General features: G+C 38.8%; 1 protein-coding gene across 2 annotated transcripts in view; it reads right to left on the reverse strand.

Annotated features, from left to right (window-relative positions):
• Positions 1-292: 292 nt before the first annotated feature.
• The window catches only part of LOC126190784 (spliceosome-associated protein CWC27 homolog), an 87,600-nt gene continuing 63,349 nt past the window's right edge, over positions 293-24,543 (reverse strand). The window contains exons 5-9 of one of the 2 annotated variants that reach the window (XM_049931325.1): positions 11,223-11,510; positions 10,702-10,857; positions 6,846-7,021; positions 820-967; positions 293-724 (exon numbers count right to left, since the gene is read on the reverse strand). In XM_049931325.1, the coding sequence (XP_049787282.1) occupies positions 562-724; positions 820-967; positions 6,846-7,021; positions 10,702-10,857; positions 11,223-11,510 (931 nt within the window). In that variant the 3' untranslated portion in view covers positions 293-561. Of the gene's footprint in view, positions 725-819; positions 968-6,845; positions 7,022-10,701; positions 10,858-11,218; positions 11,511-24,543 lie in introns of both variants that reach the window. The other variant, XM_049931326.1, reaches the window with a different exon arrangement.

Here is a 24,543-nt window from a genome sequence, read left to right on the forward strand (position 1 = left end):
TTTACTCTTAGAATCATCCAGAGTATCTAAGGTGGTGCTAGCTGATGACACTGACATTTCCTCAATCAGAAACAATTTGTATATTTATGCCCTGCAAAGAGTTCTTGTCTCTCTCTTTCTTCTAGGAATGTATTAGTGCTTCCTATTATACTGCCTCATTGCTAAATTTATCAATTAGGTATGTATGAAGAATCCCGATTAAGAATACCAATTTTTGCAACGGTTGTTCTTGTGTATGTATGGGAGAAGGAGTTATGCACCACCTGAGGTGAAACTCAAAATATTATTGTAGTAAAAGCAATTTTACTCAATGCATTTGATCTGTTCAGTAAATATTTGTTGTCTGTATACATTTCTTTATAATAACCTTCAACTAAAGATAATAATATACAACATGAGTCACAATACTAATTCTGGTCCTTATGTGTTCACCTCATCTTCACAGCCCTTTTGAGTGTCTTTCTGCACATTTTAGCTAGTGAGATCATTCAGTTGAGTAGGTCACTTGTTGCAAATACTTCATAGTTACACTCAATGTTCTTCTTTGCACTTGTTCTACAATTATTGTTTCTCTTTATTTTTCATGGCATTTTTACTTGTTTCTCGTCTTCTCTTGTTTATCGGATTCCTGGGGTCATAAATCTCAAACCAGTCATCATCTTTTGTGCTGGCATCCTTGGCCAAAACTGGCAGTTTCTCCTCAAATTGAAGTTTGTGTGTCAACCTGCAACAATAATAGTAGTCTCACATAACAAGGATACTTCCACAACTAATGTTAAAGAAACAAAAATCATTCATAGAGCAGTCATGTATTCTTACCATTCCTCACTTTCACTGTCAGCATTTGAGTCATCATCTTTTTTATCATCACCTTGATCTGCACTATTTTGAGCTTTGTCCTTTGCTTCTGCAAGTTTCTTCTGAAATTTTGACAGCAATGAAAGAGTGAATTCCTCTCTTGACTGACCTAAGTACATTTAAAAAGATTCAATTAATTATCAGTACAATAAAAGAGATAACAAAAATAATATATACTAGAAAACAGCTACACTGCAATTCATTTGTAATTTATTATGAAAATACTACACAACAGTAATGTGACAACCCCAAATGAATATACTGACAGAGTGAACAATACACAGTGTCTCAAACCTTCTGGGTCAAACTGAAACAGGTGATAGTGAGTCCACCACTGTTTATACTGAGATAGGGAACCAATCATTGGAAATGCATATTTACTGTGTTATGGACTTACACAGCACACACACCACATAACAACAACGTAGCTCTTAGTAATTGTTGAGTGACGACCACCAGTCTCAATGCATGCATGGCAACTGTGCACGAAGTTCTGCTGTGCTCGCTCAAAGATCCCGGGTGTCTGTTGTACTAGGAGAAAGGCAATTTGGACCCTAGCAAGCAGGTCTTCATTCATGTCTTTTTTTCCAGTGAAATCATGTATGGATATTGAATGCTTCTCATCACTATTAAGCGGAATTTGTGGATTATGCAGTCTGAGGACGCCAACAGCTTTGCAGCAGTGGCACTATCAGCTCCTGCCACATCATGGAAGCACTGTCGGGCTTGGCTAGCATTTTGGTTGGGTGACCAACTGGGTCTACCGAGTGCTTTTGGCAAGTGGGGTGCACTCAGCACTTGTGTGGCCAACTAAGGAGCTGTCTGATTGAGAAGTAGCAGCTCCAGTCATGAAAACTGATAATGGCTGGGAGAGCTGTGTGCTGACCACAAGCCCCCTCAATATCTGCATCCAGCAATGCCTATTGGCTGAGGATGACAAGGCTGTTGTTTGGTAACGTTAGGCCAAATGAGACCTGTTAAGTCAGAGTAGTACTGGGGACAGTGTTTTCCCTCCTATTGTCTAGCCCTCCAGTGAAAATTTCAGTGATGCTTTCATCTTTCAAGATGTCTTGACGTAACCGTAGAGGAAAAACTCTAGAGGTGTGAAATCGGTAATTGCACTCACTGTGATGGGATCTCTCCTTTGTAATAAAATGTGGCGAAAATGTTTTTGCGATGTTTTGGATGTGTATCTTCGCTTAACACAAGAAAAACAATGTTCAATATACCATGTCTTATTATGGATATCCTCCAGCATAAAAATAATATGTATCTTGTGTAATCTGGGGTGCTGCTTGATTCAGTACATCACAAAATTTGCATTACACTACAGAGATCTCTTCAAAACATTTAACTGCTATCATGAGACACAAAACACTGAAGAGCTGCCTTATAGAGGTCACACCCAGTCAACAGCCCTTTTCTGGAGGCAACTGGGAGGGCTGTGATGGCTCAGACAGCACACAACTGTCTCTGCACAATCAATTTGGCCTATAGGAGTCCATTACAAAGAACATTAAAAAAAAGCCAACACTGTAATGCGCAAAAATGTGGACAAAGAACAACTGGAATAGAACTTGGGTCAATGTTGTTGAGTTGCCATCAATGACAAATACAGGATTTGTCTCTTGCTGATGATCATCTGAGAAAAATGTGGAATCAACTGGGAACCAGTTCACAACTCAGGCATACCGTATTTTGGGCGAAATCATGTATGGATATTGAATGCTTCTCATCACTATTAAGCGGAATTTGTGGATTATGCAGTCTGAGGACGCCAACAGCTTTGCAGCAGTGGCACTATCAGCTCCTGCCACATCATGGAAGCACTGTCGGGCTTGGCTAGCATTTTGGTTGGGTGACCAACTGGGTCTACCGAGTGCTTTTGGCAAGTGGGGTGCACTCAGCACTTGTGTGGCCAACTAAGGAGCTGTCTGATTGAGAAGTAGCAGCTCCAGTCATGAAAACTGATAATGGCTGGGAGAGCTGTGTGCTGACCACAAGCCCCCTCAATATCTGCATCCAGCAATGCCTATTGGCTGAGGATGACAAGGCTGTTGTTTGGTAACGTTAGGCCAAATGAGACCTGTTAAGTCAGAGTAGTACTGGGGACAGTGTTTTCCCTCCTATTGTCTAGCCCTCCAGTGAAAATTTCAGTGATGCTTTCATCTTTCAAGATGTCTTGACGTAACCGTAGAGGAAAAACTCTAGAGGTGTGAAATCGGTAATTGCACTCACTGTGATGGGATCTCTCCTTTGTAATAAAATGTGGCGAAAATGTTTTTGCGATGTTTTGGATGTGTATCTTCGCTTAACACAAGAAAAACAATGTTCAATATACCATGTCTTATTATGGATATCCTCCAGCATAAAAATAATATGTATCTTGTGTAATCTGGGGTGCTGCTTGATTCAGTACATCACAAAATTTGCATTACACTACAGAGATCTCTTCAAAACATTTAACTGCTATCATGAGACACAAAACACTGAAGAGCTGCCTTATAGAGGTCACACCCAGTCAACAGCCCTTTTCTGGAGGCAACTGGGAGGGCTGTGATGGCTCAGACAGCACACAACTGTCTCTGCACAATCAATTTGGCCTATAGGAGTCCATTACAAAGAACATTAAAAAAAAGCCAACACTGTAATGCGCAAAAATGTGGACAAAGAACAACTGGAATAGAACTTGGGTCAATGTTGTTGAGTTGCCATCAATGACAAATACAGGATTTGTCTCTTGCTGATGATCATCTGAGAAAAATGTGGAATCAACTGGGAACCAGTTCACAACTCAGGCATACCGTATTTTGGGCGAAATCATGTATGGATATTGAATGCTTCTCATCACTATTAAGCGGAATTTGTGGATTATGCAGTCTGAGGACGCCAACAGCTTTGCAGCAGTGGCACTATCAGCTCCTGCCACATCATGGAAGCACTGTCGGGCTTGGCTAGCATTTTGGTTGGGTGACCAACTGGGTCTACCGAGTGCTTTTGGCAAGTGGGGTGCACTCAGCACTTGTGTGGCCAACTAAGGAGCTGTCTGATTGAGAAGTAGCAGCTCCAGTCATGAAAACTGATAATGGCTGGGAGAGCTGTGTGCTGACCACAAGCCCCCTCAATATCTGCATCCAGCAATGCCTATTGGCTGAGGATGACAAGGCTGTTGTTTGGTAACGTTAGGCCAAATGAGACCTGTTAAGTCAGAGTAGTACTGGGGACAGTGTTTTCCCTCCTATTGTCTAGCCCTCCAGTGAAAATTTCAGTGATGCTTTCATCTTTCAAGATGATTATACATGAGCCCACCACCCTCACCTTGTGAACACCTTCCTCCAGTAGGCAAGAAACAACCAAGAGTACTAGTATGCAGCATCTGTTGAGATGATCCCAATTGGCCATGCATGGAAGCAGTTGAAATTTTCTGTGCATTGGCATAGAAACTATTTCCAAACACTGGAGGACCTCAGAAGAGTCGCTATCAAAGAGTGGGACAGGCTCCAGAAGCAACATATCATCCATCTTGTGGATGGCATGCTGAGGAGGACGCGAGCATGTTACAATGCACAGAGTTAAACAACATAGTACTGAATGCAACCCAGCAGCAGATTTTTATTTCAGAGATGTGTACTTTTGAATGAGTTGCCTTTATTTTGGTTATATTTTTGTAAAGTTTTTTTCAGTTTCATATGACTTATTTTTATTCCCTGCTGCTCCCTGGCAAAAAAACTTTCTTTGAGTAGTTCATAAATGGTCAACAGCACTTTTAAATTGTTTACTAATGATGCTGTTGTTTATAGGGAAGTATTGTTGTCAAATGATAGTAAGTAAATGCAAATCAATCTAAATGGTACTATCACTTGGTGTACTGAATGGCAGCTCTCTTTCAGTGTGGATAAATTCAAGGTAACAGCTATTACAAAGAGTAAGAGACCACTTGTATACAATCACAAAATCAGAGATAAATTTCTAGCACTTGTGTCACAGTTTAAATGTCTAGGGCTAATGAAGAAAAAAAAAAGGTGTTAACAGTAGGGGAGCGAATGAAAGATTTAGATTTGTTGGAAAAATATTAGGAAAGTTAATGCACCTGTGTAGGAAACTGTATTCAAGAATGTTCCAGTGTCTATAGGGCCCTTAAAAAGCAAGCATGACAGCAGACACTGAAAGAACTCATTTCTAGGATTTTAACATGTCTGTATATCTGCTATCTCCATTGTATATCTCATGTAGAGACAATGATGATGTGGTAAAGAGACATAGGGTATTTACAATGGTAAACAGACATATTTCTATCAATCCATATACAATTGCAAAAGACAGACCATTACTAATATTGGTATGTGATGCAGCAAAAAGAACTGATGGATTTTCATTATGTTACATAACACTTTCATTTTTACATTGTGGCATATTGTTGCTTATGTGATGCCATTTCAGTAGCCATGGAGCTGTGGTTATGAAAGCACTGTGAACCTGTCATGGAAACATCTTATAAAAGTGGTGATTCTTGTGTTGCAGTGTTCACTAGCACTTCAACTGGATCAAAGAGGATGCTGCTTTCTGTAACACAATTTTTTATGGGTGAAAAACCTCAAGAGAAAAAGGTATAGCTCTAAATGAAAGTCAACAGATTTCCCATTATCTCTCAGAACACCTGAATACATCGAGCAAGTATGATATGCTTTGCAGATTAGTCCATGCTGGTCAGCCTGTAAACACCCTTCAGCAAAGCATCTCTTGGCCAACAATGTAAGAACATTACTTTGTTCATAATCTTAATATTTCTATCTTTCTTTCTTAATTAAAAGCTAGGATAGTGGAAGTTATCTTATATGTGTTGATCGATGGAGAGGCATTGTCAGATGTAGAACTAACTTCAGGTAAGTGTGTTCGGACCTTTGCTGTTAATATTGTATATTAATAGCCTTACAGACAATATTTATAGTAAACTCAGACTTTTTGCAGGTGATGCAGTTATCTATGACAAAGTGCTATCTGACGGAAGAGGCATAAATATTCAGTCAGATCTTGGTAAGATTTCAAAGTGGTGTAAAGATTGGCAACTTGCTTTAAATGTTCAGAAATGTAAAATTGTGCACATCACAATGCAAAAACATAGTAGTATCCTATAACTATAACATCAATGAGTCACAGCTGGAATCAGCCAGCTCATATGAAGACCTGGGTGTAATACTCTGCAGGGATACGTAATGGAATGATCACATAGGCTCAGTCATTGGTAAAGCAGGTGGTAGACTTCGGGTTATTGGTAGAATACTGGGGAAGTTCAATTAGTTTACAAAGCAGATTGCTTACAAATAACTAACCCATTCTAGAATACTGCACAAGTGTGTCAGCTCCTTACCAAATAGGACTAACAGAGGATATTTAACATATACAGAGAAGGGCAGTATGAATGGTCACAGATTTGTTTGACCCGTGGGAGAGTGTCAAAGAGATTCTGAGGAAACTGAACTACCAGACTCTCAAAAACAGACATGAGCTATCCTGAGAAAGTCTACCACAAAAAAAGTTTCAAGAACTGGTCTTAAATGATGACTCTAGAAACACACTACAGCCCCATATGTACCAATCACATAGGGGTGATGAGGACAACATTAGAAGAATTACAGCAAAAATGGAGGCACTCAAACAATAATTCTTCCCACGCTTCATACATGAATGTAACAGGAAGGCAGACTAATAACTGGTACAATGGAATGTACCCTCTGCCATGCACATCTTGGTGGTTTGTAGAGTGTACGTGTATGCCTATAACTTTATGCACAGTATTCTCTTAACTCATGATTACTGCAGCCAGTACACTTCTGAATTTACTTTTCAGAAATAGTAAATTATTTTGCTATGAATGTTTACATGAAAGAAACTATTTCTGTGATAAACAATAGCTCTAGAATCTGTACAATTATTTTGTTCACAGTAGTACAGAGAGTACCATTAATAACTCCAGGAAATATTTTTACCTTTCTTTGGCATTTCTTGCTTTTTCTGTTTGTATTTTGCTACTGTTTCATTATATTCTTTAAGTATTTCCTTCTCCTTCTTCTCAGCAGCCAACAACTTTATTTCAGTTTCCTTATTCTGTTTATCGTTCTTCATTTCACGTTTTAAATCTTTTATTTCCTTACGAATCTGCTCCCTGCACAAGACAGACATTTATAAGCAAAGAAAAAATGTCCATACATAGTCCAACTGAAATGTTTAGCACATAAAAAAAAAAATCAACTTACAAGTGTGAGTCTTATGACTGTTTCAATAATGCACATAATTTTTTCATTGTGTCTGATCCAACACAGACCTTAAAACACACACACACACACACACGCACGCACGCACGCACGCACGCACGCACACACACACACACACACACACACACACACACACAAAATTATGACAAAGTACATCTGAATGTTTCATGAACAACTCAATAATAGAACATATGGGCATGTAATTTGATGAATATGAGACGGAACTGCTGACCAGTACTTACCTTCAGGAAGTGAAATGTTTAGTATTATCGATATACACACAAAAAGTGATGGCATTATCCTAGTTTTCAAAACTATTAGTTTCTTCCTTGGGGGGAGGAGAGCAACCATCTCTTCTCACAGGTAGGAAAAAATTCAGAACGTAGAGTTGGCCATATTGACAAACATCCCAAACCGTCTTGCCAGTCGGATTTTCGTAGTACATTGAAATTCTGCTACATTCGAAGATGAACAATACGGAATTTGTATTTACTTCGTTGGATAATGTATGAAAATGCAGTGGTGGAAACTCAGGGCGGAGAATAAAAGCTCGTCTTCCACTTTTTTTTTTTTTTTAATTTATTTACTCACGCAGAGGTTTTGGCACCAGTATTTATCTTTGTGCCTACAAAGCATGCCTGTGTAGCGCTACATATATTCGACGGCAGAAGTTAGTTGTGGCGGCACCTACTAATATTTTTCAGAACTTCCGCTTGCTTTGCACTCGATTCTAAGCCGCAGGTGGTTTTTTGGATTACAAAAACCGGAAAAAAAGTGCTGCTTAGATTCGAGAAAATACGGTATAACCCTGTATTCACCTGACAAGAAGTCCTGTTACTCCTGCCACTGAACTTCGCTAATTTCCACTACATCAAACGTCAGCCTATCCCTTCCATTTTTAAATTTTCTAACCTACCTGCCTAATTAAGAGGTCTAAAATTTCATTTCATGCTCTGATCTACAGAATGCCAGTTTTGTTTCTCTTGCTGATAACATCCTCCCGAGTAGTCCCTGTGCAAAGAATCATTTTACCTCTGAAATACTTTTCCGAAGAGGACACCATCATCATTTAACCATACAGCAGAGCTGCACGCCCTCAGGAAAAATTACGGCTGTAGTTTCCCCTTGATTTCAGCTATGTTACCTACCCATCTAGTCTTTAGCATTCTTGAGCAAGGCTGACTTCGTTGATGATACAATGCCAGATCAGTCAATCATCCAGACTGTTGTCCCTGCAACTACTGAAAAGGCTGCTGTCCCTCTTCAGGAAATACTGTTAGTCTGGCTTCTCAACAGATACCCTCCATTGTGGTTGCACCTACAGTACAACTATCTGTATTGCTGAGGCACGCAGGCCACCCCACCAGCAGTGAGGTCCATGGTACATGATCCATTATTCCAATGCAAAGGACTTAAGCAAGCAAGCACTCCACATACATTGGATATGAAAGAGGAAATTTTCAGAACTTCAATAATAAAATAAATGCATTAATTCTTCCACAAGGATTTCTGTTCAAGCTATATGAAATAATGTCCTCAGTAAAATAACAGCTCTGTGCATAAACCACATATAGATAGTAATTTCCTTTTGACAAGTGCCCACATATTTATATTTATGTGCTTCAAATGTGAAAAGGCAGATAAACAGATTTCAACCACGTAATTGGAAAAGCAGGAGTCTTTTTTTTCTTTTTTTTCTTTTTGTCTTTACTGACTTACTTGTTTATAGAACTATAGCACTTCTTGTACAAGTAGAGTAAATGGCGTCCTTGATCAACATTACACAGGCAAAGTTATTGTTAATCTTACCTAACGGTGTGATGTCAATATGCAATTTAAAATAGCTGATATTTAGTTATCTTGTTATACATTCATGATTGTTTCCCTTCATGCTTACAAGCACAGAATGCTATGGCTCAATGAATGACATGCAGGACAAGGAGATTAGTTTTTACATGCAAATTATACCTTTCTTGACATATAACTTCTAAATCACAATGATTGCAATTGCTAAAATGAAATTTCTTTGCTGCATATCATCGGAAAAGTGTTTGCCAGAGTGGTGTTGGGCAGACTTGAGAAGCCTCCAAAGTGTGTGCACCCTAAGTTTCAAGGTGTGTTTTGAGCACAGTGCCCTACTGTTGATACGATCTTCACACTTAGGCAAATTCAGAAAAAAAAAGGTTAGAGCAGAAGACCCCCTTGTTCATTGCCTTGATTGACCTACATAAAGCATCTGACCAATCAACAGGGAGGTACTGTATACTTCACTAGTGAAGACAGAGTGTCCTCAAAAACTCCTTAAGATGATCAGTGCTTTCCATGGCAATATGGACTGTGCTGTGGTATTTGGTAAAAGCAGATCTGATCTTTTTGTTGTGTAAAGGGAAGTTCATGAGGGCTGTAAATTGGCCCCAAACTTGTTTAATATATTGTTCCTGATACTTCTCATAGTTGCTTTCAGTGAAAAAAACCAGGGCATCTACCTACATATCACAGTTAACTGGAAACTTTCATCAGCTCACTACTTAGATCCAAGAGCTACTGTGAGGACTAACTTGTAAAAAACATTTTATTTTGTGACAATACAGCATCTGTATTGCAAACTCAAGACAACCTTCAAAGCCTTATCGATAAATAATTTGCTACTGCATGTAAGATTTTCTTTATGTCTGTGAGTGTAAAGAAGATTGTGGTAATGGCGCAAGGATACATTGTTTTGTCTGTCATAATAACGGATGGCTCTCTAATTCATATAGGTGACAAATTTTGCTACCTTGTGTCATTAGTGTTAGAAGATCTCTCTCTGGATGATGAGATAGATGTGCAAAGCATCCAACACTTTTAGGAAGTTTCGCAAGAGAGTAAGGGACAACAAACACCTTGCAGTGAGCACAAAAATACTTGTATACCAAGTATGTGTGCTGAGCACCCTCTTGCATGGAGATAAGATGTGGACATCATATGCTAAACCAGAAAATAAGCTCAACACCTTTCATCTGCAGTGCTTACAAAATATTCTAGGCATAATAATGAGACACCATGTGACAAATAAGACAGTCCTAAATACTGTGAAGCTACAGACTATCACCGCCATTCTTAAGGAACGTCACATGTGGTGGCTAGGACACTTAAATTGTATGTATCACTCCTCTCTTCACTGACACACAGTACTCAGTGAGATAGTAGCAGTTGCCAAGATGCCATCACGAAACCTATATTGCACTTTAAAAGACTGCACAAATCACGGTATAGTGTGTTTAATGCAAACTGTAGCACATGGGAGAAGGTAGTTGATGGCACAGGTGGAGGAGTTCAAGGACAGTAGCAAGTTTCTTGATGGAGCCCAGCTCAAAAACTTAACTGTGAAATGAGCATGTAGACATGTGCTTACAATGACCTCTTCAGGGGTGACATACCTTTGTCCAACCTGTGGGTGCCAAGTGGACTTTTGCAACGCAATCCTGAGTGACCAAAGAAAGTGCCTGTGTGATGCTACATGAATCTTCCATTACAAAGCGGAGGCCAATAAATTTCTTTTAAAAAAAGTGAAACTGTAGAGTATACTTACATTTTTCTTTTCCTCTCTTTATCTTGCTCTTGACCCAAATAATAATCTTCCCCTTCACTTTCAGATTCCTTTGCATCAGGAACAGTTTTTTTGTGAGATTGTTCAGTTTTAGAATATTCAGTTTTTAACTTTTTCCGTATATTTGCTGTTTCCTTCCTGAGGAAAAAAAATCATTATTCAGACATAAACCTAATAAAAATAGTGTAGGCAGTATTTGATTCAATAAAACAGACAAAATACACACACACACACACACACACACACACACACACACACACACACACAGAGAGAGAGAGAGAGAGAGAGAGAGAGAGAGAGAGAGAGAGAGAGAATGAAGTAGTCCATAATTTTAATAAAAATGTAAACAATAATCACAGATTTAACTAATAAGGCTGAATTATATCTTCTCAATAAGGTACTGAAAGTTTATTGTGTAGAAGTTTCAGTCTTTTGAGCCACATTTTATTTCACTAGACCACAACTTTTACGATGGTATAATAATAATAATAAACTGTACTTGCTTTTCTTCATCCGAGTTCCAACCTCTCTTCGAAACATCTTCATCACCACTCAAAGCTGATTCTTCACTTGCTGAAGCATTACTATTATCTTCATCATTTTCACTTCTCACTTCATTCTTATTCTTTTTTGTTTTCTGATTCATATCTACTGCAGGCACTGCACTTAATTTTGGATCATTGAGAACATCATGTGTTGACTTGCTACGTCCAGCATACATTTTATTGGCTACCTCATTTTCCTCTTCATCTTCCTCTGCTTCTTCACCAAAAGATAGGAGTTTGAAATTCCTGTCAATAACACATATATCTAAGTATGACAGTGATTTTTAATTTATTTGATAAATAATTTCCTGCTCAAGTGATGGTGGTAGTGAGAAAGAATGCTGAAACAATCCTGTACATGAACAGATCTTTAATGTGACAGAAGAAAAGTGTCATAAAAAAGGTACTTTATGATTGAGCTTCTATTATCAGCAAACATATTTATCTAATAACATTCATAAAAAACTTTATAGTAAAGCGTAGTTTATATCTTTAACTCAAGTAATTGCAGATTTTTTATGTGTATCTTTTTTCAAAAGCAAAATACCCATCACTTTTTTGGTGTATTATTTATTCTACTATCACAACTCAGGTGAGTATTGGTCACTTTAAATGTGGAGAATGAGGTATATTTGTGAAAATAGAAATTGCTTTGACTCTCATCTTAAACTACGATATGATCAAAAGCAAATAAAATGGTAAACTGATAATGTCACTTCATTTATATCTTGTGCTCAAAGCCATTAAAAAATCTTGAGAACTTCTGATAACCGATTTTCAGCAAAGAATTTGTACATTATCCCAAGTGCAGATGTCTGTGAAGTTGCAGATATTTGTGTAATTATAATCTGCAGGTGAAAGCCCATGTAGATGCGAATATCTATTGGAGGGTTTGTGAGGCATGTTTTTAAGGTTACCCTGGGACATTAGCAATCTGTGATGTATGAGTTATCAATTTCCTGCTATCCTTAGTTAATACTTTGCAGTGCTAGGGCTGTGGTGTGGTTTTATAGGGCCATAACACTGCATCAGAGTTCCAACTGAATGCCTCATTAATGGGCACTTTGTTGCCAGACACACACGAATGCTGAGTCAGTGGAAAAAGTTAGCAATAACAGATCACAGTGGAAGTTATTTACTAGAGCACTGCATCCACCTGGCGAACCAGCATGAGCAGAGTTCATTCCCCACCACTCGCTTTGTAGTATGTGTGGAAGCATGAGACCGGTAGCTTCCTCACTCGCCCAAACAGGGGCGTGCAGTCACTGAGCACGCGTGGGCTGGACACACTCCTAAAGAAACATGGGCTCTACACAGCTCTACCACAATGCGGTGGTACTAATGGGTCCAGCAAGCAGTGGAATGCATTAAGAATTAAAAATTTTTTATCTGTAAATTTTCTAATGTGCATGCTATATACTGAGATTCGCCAAATATACCACAGTGACTCTGTATGATTATTTATAATGAAAATTAAAGGGATAATCAAACACTGAATGTTCTTGAGGGTCTCCAAGTTAGCTGTGAAAATGTAAATTTGCATGAATGATTAGCTGATGAAATAAGGTTTGCATTCAGACTGCAGCTGAAATTGCGCTGACAATGAGATATGTTAAAAAAATAAATAAATAAATAAATAAAAAATAAAAAAATAAAAAATAGGTTGATGAATGTGACAACTGATTATAATTGTCAATTCTGTCTATAATTAACAGAAAAACTTCATTTCAGCTATACTGATGGCTCTCACCAGTAAATTGAGCAAATGAACTACTAGGACCTATTACAGTTGATAAAGTTAACTGTAGTGACTGGAAAGACGGAGGAAGCACAAGGCATAGTGGCAAGCAAAGATGAGCATTATTCAAATTTATTTCTACCTCGACAACTATGCAAGTAAGTAGATCATTGAAACACATTTACTGTAAATAAACTATTCCTGGAGAAAGGGATTATTCTTCTCAGTGAATTCAAATAACTATTTGTTGTTCATTGTTAGGATCAGGAAAATTTTGCAAAAATGATAATGAAAAAATAGCACAAAATTAACAGTTTTTAGCAAAATAATGTGAAATTGGTGACTTTTATTACATTTGTAAAAATTTGTAATTTTTCAATTTATACAAATGTTACAAAAATAAACATGGCAACTTACTAATAGTTGTAGCAGATAATTACTGAATGTTAAAACTGCATTTTGGCTTCTACCCTCCTCGAGATTGGGGATTTGTGTAGGATCTTAAAATAACACAACAGACACCACCAAATCTGGCAAAAAAAACCACCACTGAATCTGGCAAAAAACACCATGAGATTTGGTTAAAAAACCACCAAATTTTGCAAAAGACTTCCAAATTTGCTAAAAAAACACAAAATTTGGCAAAACACCAAACAACGCTGAATTTGGCAAAAATACAAAATTTGGCAAAAAACACCGAATTTGCATAAAAAAATGTAGACCCTGGCACACCACTGAATTTGGAAAAAGAAAAACACAGAGTTTGGCAAAAACAACAGGGATTTTGGGAAGAAATGCAGAATTTTGCAAGAAGCATGGAATTTGGTAAAATAAATAAATAAATAGAAAATAAATAAATTCTGGCAAAAAATAATGCAAATTCAGCAATAAAAACACTGAATTTGGTTATGAAATAAAATGATTTTTTTCCGTACCTATTTACTACTCATAACTTACATAATGAATCACTTAGAACGCCATTGTGATTTATTTGTTTACTTCTTGTACAAAATTCTAGTGTTTTTTCCCTTGGATCAGTGCAATTTATATTTGATAAATAACTTCTTAATGTTTTATACAGAAATGTATTCAGTGGGTTAAGTTCCAAACTACAAAGCTAAAGGCATGGGGTTTGACCACCATTGGTCCTATGATGTTTTCTGCTACTTATGGCTTCTTTCACCTCAAGCAATGAGCAGACTGCCACATCAAGCTGTGCCATTTTTTGGAGTAAATGTTGACTTCTAAGTTCCCCTCTGACTAGCTAAACTGGCCGTATAAGTTGATTCAGAGGTGGAAGCAAGTATAAGGCACACCACTATGCCTAGTAAAGTACTGTAGTGTTCAGACCAACCTACGGGTTGAGCACAGCTTTACTTGCTTTACACAATAACAAATTCAAGATAAAAATGCTTGGTATGTGGGTAGCCTTAGCAGTTAACACTACTGAAGAGGCCCAATTCAATTGAGTCTGCCCTTACCTGCACTTCCCCTGCTAACATCTGGGAATGCTTTGCATAAAGTAGCCACAGATGAGAAAGCAGCCAACAGAAACACTTAACCTGCAACAACTTCACTGTATCAAGACTGCTAACACTATTGGATATGGGTGTCTCATTAGTGTTTGCTGTGCTACAAAATGAGTGGAACAAAATAACAACTCAGTGGCTGCTAATGACTAACATCAAAAGACTTAAAATCTGAAGTCTCCTGAAATGCTTTTGGAATGCTGTTGGACATTTGAAGCCATCCTAAAATGTTTTAGAGCTAGCGCTGAAAGAGCTATCTGTTTTAAGATTGAACAGTTTTCTTTATCTTTCAGGTATCTGTGCAGTTATATAGAGCTTGGAGATTGAAAAATTTTGGTAGAGAAACTGGGTTTGAGAACATAAAAAGAGTTCATAATATTACAGCACAGTGGTAACTCTTTTATCAAGAAGGTTCCAAAAGGCAACTGGAAGACTAATTTCACCTTTCTACACCAACTGCAATTATTGCTGCAATGCCTTACCCACAATTTAAAAACAAACAGTTCACCTGTATTGCTGTTGGTGACCAAAAGAGGGATTGGGTTGATTTGGGGGAGGAGACCAAACTACGAGGTCATCGGTCTCATCGGATTAGGGAAGGATGGAGAAGGAAGTCAGCTGTGCCCTTTCAAAGGAACCATCCCAGCATTTTCCTGAAGTGATTTAGGGAAATCATGGAAAACCTTAATCAGGCTGGCCAGATGCGGGATTGAACCGTTGTCCTCCCGAATGCGAGTCCAGCGTGCTAAGCAATGCGCCACCTCACTCGGTTTCCAAAGAAGGCTTAGAACAAACTACAGTTATATTATAGCCAAATAAATGTTGAAGAAATTGAGCCTTGAGTTCCAAACGATGTTATGACATAAAAAGAATATTTATTCTGTATGTGATTTGGAGATGAAGCTAACAAGGTGTCACAACGAATGAAGTTATCTGCCACAAAATCAGCAAAATTGATGATTTTTCTATTTGTAATTAGAAGATTGCGATTTAAAAGTCTTATGTTGTTATCCTGAAATAAAGACGACTTCAGAAGATATTGCTCACCGATATCCTCTTAGTATGTGTGGAACATATTTTCTTTACTGTGTCACAATGGTAAAACTTTGAAAATCAATTAAACTTTCTGATGAATCAAACAATGGAAAAGCCAGGATAGATTTGTGCCTATCTGCGACTCAGTATCTCTGCTATATGGTGACGGCAACTTTCCTTTTCATAAACTTTCTGATGATATGTTTGAAAAACGAGCTGATATGAGCACTAATTTAAAAGCCACAAAAATAATTTTTTATTCATTATTAGTAATTTTTTTTATTTTTATTTTATTTATTTATTTATTATTTTTATTTTTTTTACAGATGACACCTAAATGTTTCATTTGTACAAATGAATAATGTTTTGAATAAATATTTTGATTTGTTATTCATGAACAACAAACAATAATTTTTACTTGCATTCTTATTCGAGTAAATTTTGCCCAATTCTGCTGGTAATGGATTGCCCTGCACATGCACATATTGCACATTCTCAACCTATATGTAAGACAGTGAGGATGCCTGACATCCATGTGACCATAGACAAAGGCTAAGTTGGTCTTGTCATTAGCCGATGCATCATCGGTCACCATCAGCAACTTAGCAAAATTATGCAAAGTGTATTCACACTCTCTCTTGCATGCTGCAGCCGTGCGCCGACCACTCAGATGAGCTGCACATAGCAGTGCTCTATGACTTACTGTATGTATTTCATGCTATTACAAAAACCTCAGCACCTTTCACTTCTTACAGACAAGATTCAAAAATAACCTACTGAATGCTGCCAATATGTGCTTGTACATGAGGAGATTCTTCAAAAGTTAGTTTTCCCCCTGGAGCTGGCTTTCAATTGACAACAAAAACCAGTGGAAGGAGTCCCAATTTCCATAACTACACAGTAGAAGAGCTCAAGAGAGTCTCCTGTCTCCAGTCTTATCTGCTTCCAAGAGGAACTACTGGTACTAATGGAGTGCCCCTGGCAACTGAGAGGTATATACCAAATAAATTAATAAGAGATTGTACTGATCCCCAGCGTACACAGAACAGGTCAGAACACTGTTGCAGAATCAATGAAAAAAGCATGCCAAATTTAAAAGAATGCACAATTGTCAAGATTGGAAATCTTTTACTGAAGCGCGAATTTTACGTGGGCTTCAATGTGAGATGCTTTTAATAGTCTCCACAATAAAACTCTGTCTCAAAATCTAGCAGAAAATCCAAAGAGAATTGGGTCATTTGTGGAGTACACCAGGGGCAAGACAATAAACATCTGCTCAGCTCATTAGCAATGGTAATTTTAGAAATGATAGTGCCACTAAAACAGAGTAACTAAATATCATTTTCCAAAATTCCTTCACCAAAGTAGATGAAGTAAATGTTCCAGAATTCGATTCAAGAACAGCTGCCAACATGAGTGACTTAGAAGTACGAGTGTCACTCCAAAAGAAATGCACACTTTTCAACCTGTTCCCGTGAGTGGTGCCGTCACAGCATGTCTTCAAGATGGCTGCTACACTTGATGTTCGTCAGAAGCAACGTGCTGTTATAGAATTCCTGTGCTACGAAAACGAGATAGTGGGAAACATCCACAAGAGGTTGAAAAAGGTGTATGGAGATGCTGCTGTCGATCGCAATACAGTTAGTCAGTGGGCAAGCAGGTTACGTGATGAAAGCGGGTGCGTCAATATTGAGGATTGTCCTCGCAGTGGCAGGCCTTGTACTGCACACACTCCAGACAATGTGCAGAGAGTTAACGAATTGGTGACTGCTGACAGACACATTACTGTGAATGAATTGTCAATCTATGTTGGGATAGGGGAAGGAAGTGTTTGCAGAATACTGAAAGTGTTGGCATTAAAGAAGGTTTGTGCCAGGTGGGTCCCCAGGATGTTGACAGTGGCTCACAAAGAAAAAAGAAAAACAGTATGCAGCGAACTTTTGGAACAGTACGAGAATGGTGGACATGAATTTCTTGGAAACATTGTGACAGGTGATGAAACGTGGCTCCATCATTTTTCACCAGAGACAAAGAGGCAATCAATGGAGTGGCATCATGCAAATTCACCCAAGAAAAAAAAAAAATTAAAAACCACACCTTCTGCTGGAAAAGTTATGGCAATGGTGTTTTTCAATTCCGAAGGACTCTTGGTTGTGGACATCATGCCAAGTGGAACCACCATAAATTCTGATGCATGTGTGACAACACTGAAGAAACTTCAAGCTCGACTGAGTCGTGTTCGACCACATCGGCAGAAGCAGGATGTTTTGCTGTTGAACGACAATGCACGGCCACATGTCAGTCAAAAAACCCTGGAAGCGATCACAAAACTTGTATGGACAACACTGAAACACCCGCCTTACAGTCCTGACCTGGCTCCATGTGACTATCATCTCTTTGGGAAACTGAAAGACTCTCTTCGTGGAACAAGGTTTGAAGATGATGACTCCCTTGTGCACGGTACCAAACAGTGGCTCCAACAGGTTGGTCCAGAATTTTACTGTGTGGGTATACAGGCGCTGGTTCCAAGATGGCATAAGGCAGTTGAAAGGGATGGAAATTATGTTGAAAAATGAAAATATTGTTCCTATAGGATGTATCTACACAGTGTAAAACTTTCAAACATGTAGAATAAAATATGGATTTAAAAATAAAAAATAGTGTGCATTTCTTTTGGAGTGACCCTCGTAGATATCCTTGGTGTAGTGAAGCAGCTTAAATCCAGTCCAGAATGTAAACAAATTAGGTTCCCCTCAAAGTATGTTGATAAAATAGCTCCATACTTAGCAATAATATGCAACTGCTCGATCAATGAAAGATCCGTACCTAAAGACCTGAAAGTTGCACAGGTCACACAATTACTCACAAAAGGAAATAACACAATTAGTTCTTTATTCACATGAAGAAATGAGTGCTATCAACAGGGGACCTCAAATTGATTCCATATTTTTAGATTTCCAGAAAGCATTTGACACCGTTCATCACACGTGACTTCTAATCAAGTTGCGTGTCCGTGAAACATTGTCTCAGTTGTGCAACTGGATTAATAAGTACCTGTCAGAAAGGTCACAACTGTAGTAATTCACAGAAAATAATCAAATAAAACAGAAGTGGCGTCAAGTGTTTCCCAAGGAAGTGTTATAGGTCCTCTGCAATTCACAATCTAGACAAATGATTTAGGAGACAATATGAACAACCACCTTAGATTGTTTGCAGGTGATTATAGCATTTACTGTCTAATAAAATCATCAGAAGATCAGAATCAATTTCAGAATGATTTAGACAAAGTATATGTATGGTGCAAAAAATGGAAATTGACCCCAAATAATGAAAAGTGTGAGGTCATCCATAAGAGAACTAAATCAAATCCATTAAATTTTGATTACATGATAAATCACGCAAATCTAAAGGTTGTCAGTTAAAGTAAATACATATAATGTAATTGTATCTAAAAAGAAAGATGATGAGACTTACCAAACAAAAGCGCTGGCAGGTCGATAGACACACAAACATACACACAAAATTCTAGCTTTCGCAACCAACGGTTGCCTCATCAGGAAAGAGGGAAGGAGAGGGAAAGACAAAAGAATTTGGGTTTTAAGGGAGAGGGTAAGGAGTCATTCCAATCCCGGGAGCGGAAAGACTTACCTTTGGGGGAAAAAAGGACAGGTATACACTCGCACACACACATATCCATCCGCATATACACAGACACAAGCAGAAATTTGTAAAGGGATAGATAAAAAGATCTACTCACCGAGCATCAGCAGAACACATACATAAAAGAAGGTTATAATTAGGCAAGCTTATGGAGCCAGTAGCTCCTTCTTCAGGCACAAGGGTTGAAGGGGAAAGGAAAGGGGTGATGGAAAAGGACTGGAGAGGACTAGGAAAATGGGGCAAATTTCAGAAAAGTCCCCCAGAACTACAGGTCAGAGGAGACTTACGGGACAGAATGAGACTATCTTTCCTTCTCATCCTGTTTGGTAAGTCTAGCCTGACAAGCGGTTCTGGGTGACTTTTCCGAAATTTACCCTCTTTCCAAACCTCTCCAGTCCTTTACCTTCACCCTTCTTCCTTCCTTCCCCTTCAACCATTCTGCATGAAGAAGAAGCTACTGGCTCTGAAAGCTTGCCTAATTATAAACTTCTTTTGTGTGTGTGTGTTCTGCCACCACTTGGTGAGTAATTTTTTATCTATCCAATTACATTATATTGTCAAAGTTTGTTTCCGTTGCTACAACTAAATACTTAAGATTACAAGTACGAATAACTTAAACTGAAATCATTGGAAAGCAAACCAAAGACTACATTTTATTGGCAGAATACTTAGAACATGCAACATGTCTACTAAAGAGACTGCCTACACTACCATTGTCAATCCTCTTCTGGAGTACTGCTGTGCAGTGTGGCATCTGCACTGATTAGGATTGATGGAGGACATCAAAAAAGTTCAAGAAAGGGCGGTTTGATTTGTATTATTGTGAAGTATGGGGTAAGCATCATAGATTTGATACACTTGTTGGAGTGGCAATCATTAAAACAAAAGATGTTTTTCATTTCTGCATGATCTTTGTCACAAAATTTCAATCACCAACTTTCTCCTCTGAATGCGAAAATATTTTGTTGGCACCCACCTACATAGTGTGAAATGATCATTGTAATAAAATAGCACTGGGGGAGCGGTGCATAGGATAGTGGATAGGACATTAATCATTTCAGGGCACAACAAGAGGTGCTCAAAATCCTGGAGGACAATGTGATTCAATTGCTCCAGTCCTGGGTGGTACTGAGTCACAGGACTCCTCTGTGGCTGGACGGTGGGACTATGGAAGAAGGTGGATGACTGGAGAGATAAAACATGGGATATCTGTTTCTGTACAAGGTTCGGAGGGTACTTTCAGACTATGAAGGCCTCTGTGAGACTTGCTCTGTATATTGAGAGGGTCTGCTTGTCACTACAGATGTGACAGTCATGGGTGGCTAGGCTGTATGGAAGCAACTTCTTGGTATGGAATGGGTGGCAGCTGTCAAAATGGATGTATTGGTGGCGATTGGTAGGTTTGATATGTATCGAGGTACTGATGTAGCCATCTTTGAGGTGGAGATTGACATCGGGGAAAGTGCCTTGTTGGGTTAAGAGGACCAGGTAAAGTGGATGGGGGAGAAGGTGTTGAGGTTCTGGAGGAATGTGGAAAAGGTGTGTTCTTCACCATCAATCCAGATTACGAAGATGTCCTCAATGAATCTGAACAAGGTGAGGGGTTTGGGATTCTGGATGTCTGGGGGATGTCTGGGAAGGATTCCTCTAGATGGCCCATGAATAGGTTGGCATAGGATAGTGCCATGTAGGTGCCCATTGCCATACCCCAGATTTGTTTTTGGATGGTGCCTTCAATAGAGAAGGAACTGTGGATGAGGATATAGTTGCTCATGGTGACTGGGAAGGAGGTTGTAGGTTTGGAATCTGTCAGGCATTGGCAAATGTAGTGTTCAATACCAGCACGGCCATAGGCATTAAGAACATTAGTTTGAAGTGAGATGGCATCAATAGCAATGAGCAGGGCGCCGTATGGTAAAGGAACAGGAACTGTGGAGGGTTGGTGGAGGAAATGTCTGATATCTTTTATATAGGAGGGTAGGTTGCCATTAATAGGCTGAAGGTGTTGGTCCACAAGAGCAGAGATTCTCTCAGTGGGTGCACAGTAACCAGCCACAATGGAATGACCTGGGTGGTTGGGTTTATGGACTTTAGGAAGCATGTAGAAGACGGGAGTGCAGGGAGTGGTAAGGGTGAGCAGAAAGACAGACTTTGGGGAGAGGTTCTGAATGGGCCTAAAGATTTGAGGAGAGATGGGAGATCCTGCAGATTTCTGGAATGGGGTTACTGTAGCAGGGTTTGTAGTTGGACCACATTCCAGAAATCTAGCAGAATCTCCAATCTCTCCTCAAATCCTTAGGCCCATCCCCTATTCATTGGCCATCTAATGGAATCCTTCCAAATCCCAAACCCCTTACCTGGTTCAGATCTTTGAGGTCTGGACCTAGGGTAAGGACACCCTGTCTACATTCCTCCGGAGCCTCAACACCTTCTTCCCCATTCACTTCATGTGGTCCTCCTCAACCCAAAAAGGCACCTTCCTCGATATTGACCTCCACCTTAAGAGATGGCTACATCAGTACCTCCATCCATATCAAACCTACTAACCAGCAGCAATACCTCCACTTCAACAGTTGCCACTCACTCCATACCAGGAAGTTCCTTCCACACAGCCCAGGCACCCGTGGCCATCACATCTGTAGCAATGAGCAGTCCCTCTTGAATTATACCAAGAGTCTCATTGAGGCTTTCACAGACCGTAATTACTTGAGATTGGATTGTATGCAACAAGAAAAGCTCAAAATATGCATGAAAGGGTCGAAACAAAGATCAAATAATAAAAAACAAAGTAGTTACTGCATGTAATACATCTCGAAGTTGGGCCTGTGAAAATCAATTGCAAGGAAGAATGTGGCCATGCAAAAAAATCGGGACATTTAGAATGCTGATCTCATGATCTTTATACATTGTAGTAGTGGATAGGTAGGTTCCTCTTTGAGCTAAGCTTTTTAAAAAAAATGCAAAAAAGAAGATGCACACCAGGTTTCAACTATTATTCCTTCTCTGCTAATGCTGTTGCAAGACAATTCGATGCAAGTTAGTCAAAACGGAACAATCAATATGCGCAGGTCCAACTTCAAGATATATTGCACACAGAGGGGCATGCACAAAAACACCATAATACTTTATATAAAAAACAACATTTATGAACAAAATTAACCTTTAATTAATATTATCATACTAAAGTATGATTTACAAAATATTTTACATTTTGCAATTATTGTAAACATAAACAATTAGGTACTGTAAGATGGTGTCTTTGATCACACAAAACATTTTTATAAGCAGAAAAGGACAATTTCACATCAATTAAGGTAACTGCATAGTATTTGAATTTGGGTGCTATGTTGGTGCTTACTGTTTCTGGCAAAAGTTCACCCATACCATTAATAAAACTATCAATTTGGGACAAGTGTCCAAAGCCAGAGTTAGTGTTCATGTTTTCAAACTTTTCTATAAGTTTTCTCGGGAATACCTCCGGTAATGAGGAGTTCACTAGACTAATTTTATTCCTTAACTGAATAGATTCAGTGAACACCAAAGTTCGAGTTTCAAGCTTTTTAATACTCACAGGTATATGAGAAAAAGAGTGCTAATGTGCTAATCAGAGCATTTCTTCTTTTAAAATACTGGAATCATTAAATGCTTCCATGCAGTGACCAGACTGTCAAAGCCTCTGCACTATCAAAGTCATTTACTACGCCTACAACACAGCTTCGACCCACATATCCCAATGGATTACCACTGGTTTGGGAGGTAAAGGCACGTCTGGTGGTTTTTTATTGTAGGTCTTGATGTGAGCAGGTGTCTTAAGAAGCACTTTCTTTGTGGATAACATCAGTTTATGTACAAAAGTAGATAGCACTTCTTCAGCAAAGCTATGTATTCCTTGAGCAAAGGATGTCACATGAATCAAATTGGGATAAAATACTTGGAGGGCTTCTCGTGCTTTGATCATATATGGAACAGCATCTGAGAGAAACACAAACACCCTTTCAACTGCAGAAGATTTTGGAAATATTTTTCTAATACCCTCACATTCACAAATTTGGCAATCATAGAATGATTTGTATTTTCAAGTTCTTTGCAGGCCACTAAATAAGAAGAAGAAGGCTCTTATTTCAACGCACCGACAATTAAATTTACAATGTAATGGCACAAGTGTTGGTAGTTTCGTCAATTGAAATCCAAATAACGTCCTTGAGTTCATTGTGTTTTTCTCCCAGAACATGGAAGTAAATTGTTGGTATGCAAATTTTATGCAATGTTGATTCATCTTGTATGGTTTGTAAGTTTGAGAAGAGGAATATTACTTGCAGTGAATGTCTCCCATAGATCCATGTTAAAGTAATTTTTTTGTTATCTTTGGAGGTAAGTCCCTGCTACTACCACTTGCCACTGTCAAAAGTTGTTGTCGTAGGCATTTCTTTTGCATTCTTGCTATATGAAGACCTGGCTTGACATGTTGGTCTATTTGAAATTTTTTTATCCACAAAACATTTTTCTTGCAAACTCGACAATGTAAAACATTTCCATCATACGTAAATGTTCCGGCACGCAGCCATACGGTACATAACACGCGCTCCCCAGCCGACCTGTCTGGAATGATGACAATTTGCCTGGTCAACACATGTGCGTCCGGCCGCAGTGCGATGCAGTGAGTAAGCCACTGGGTGCCGTCCACAGCGCGCCATATTAACTAGCATGACCTCGGGTGCGAATGTGTCTCTTTTCTTCACTCACCGTGGAGCCTTTCGATACGACCAAAATTAGGATGTCAGACACAGTGAAGATGGGTGCGCATAGTGTGCGTATTTTATAATCAGCCTTTGTTAATAAAACTGTTTAAACTTACTTCTCGGTGTACTGCCGTATCTCAAGGACCCGCTGCTTACAAATCCTGACAAATATTTCGTCTAATTATCATCCAGGGCAACAACACAAACAAAAACCCCCTTACAGAAATGGTGTCAGCATGGGGATAATTATGGAAAATCTACTGTCCTGAAGAGGTGCAGCACAATGTGAACTTTGAGCAGTAGCAGCAGCATGAACATCCTCTGACTACGCGGGGACATCCAACGCTGGAATTCAGGTAGGTCTACTCCAGTTTGGCTAGAATACGAAAGGCAGTGATAGATTTTTATTTTACATTTGAGTGACTCATTGGCATTAAATTAGATGAAATGTTGCAATCCAGTCAGAGTAACGTTGTCAATCTACAAACTGTTATTAATGAACTGCAAGAAGATATTTGGCAGTTAAAAGCAGAAATGAGCGAGCGTAACATTCTGAAAGACTTGTCAAATGGTAGTTC

Source organism: Schistocerca cancellata, chromosome 6 (assembly GCF_023864275.1).
Source record: "Schistocerca cancellata isolate TAMUIC-IGC-003103 chromosome 6, iqSchCanc2.1, whole genome shotgun sequence".
Classification (NCBI taxonomy): Eukaryota; Metazoa; Arthropoda; class Insecta; order Orthoptera; family Acrididae; genus Schistocerca; species Schistocerca cancellata.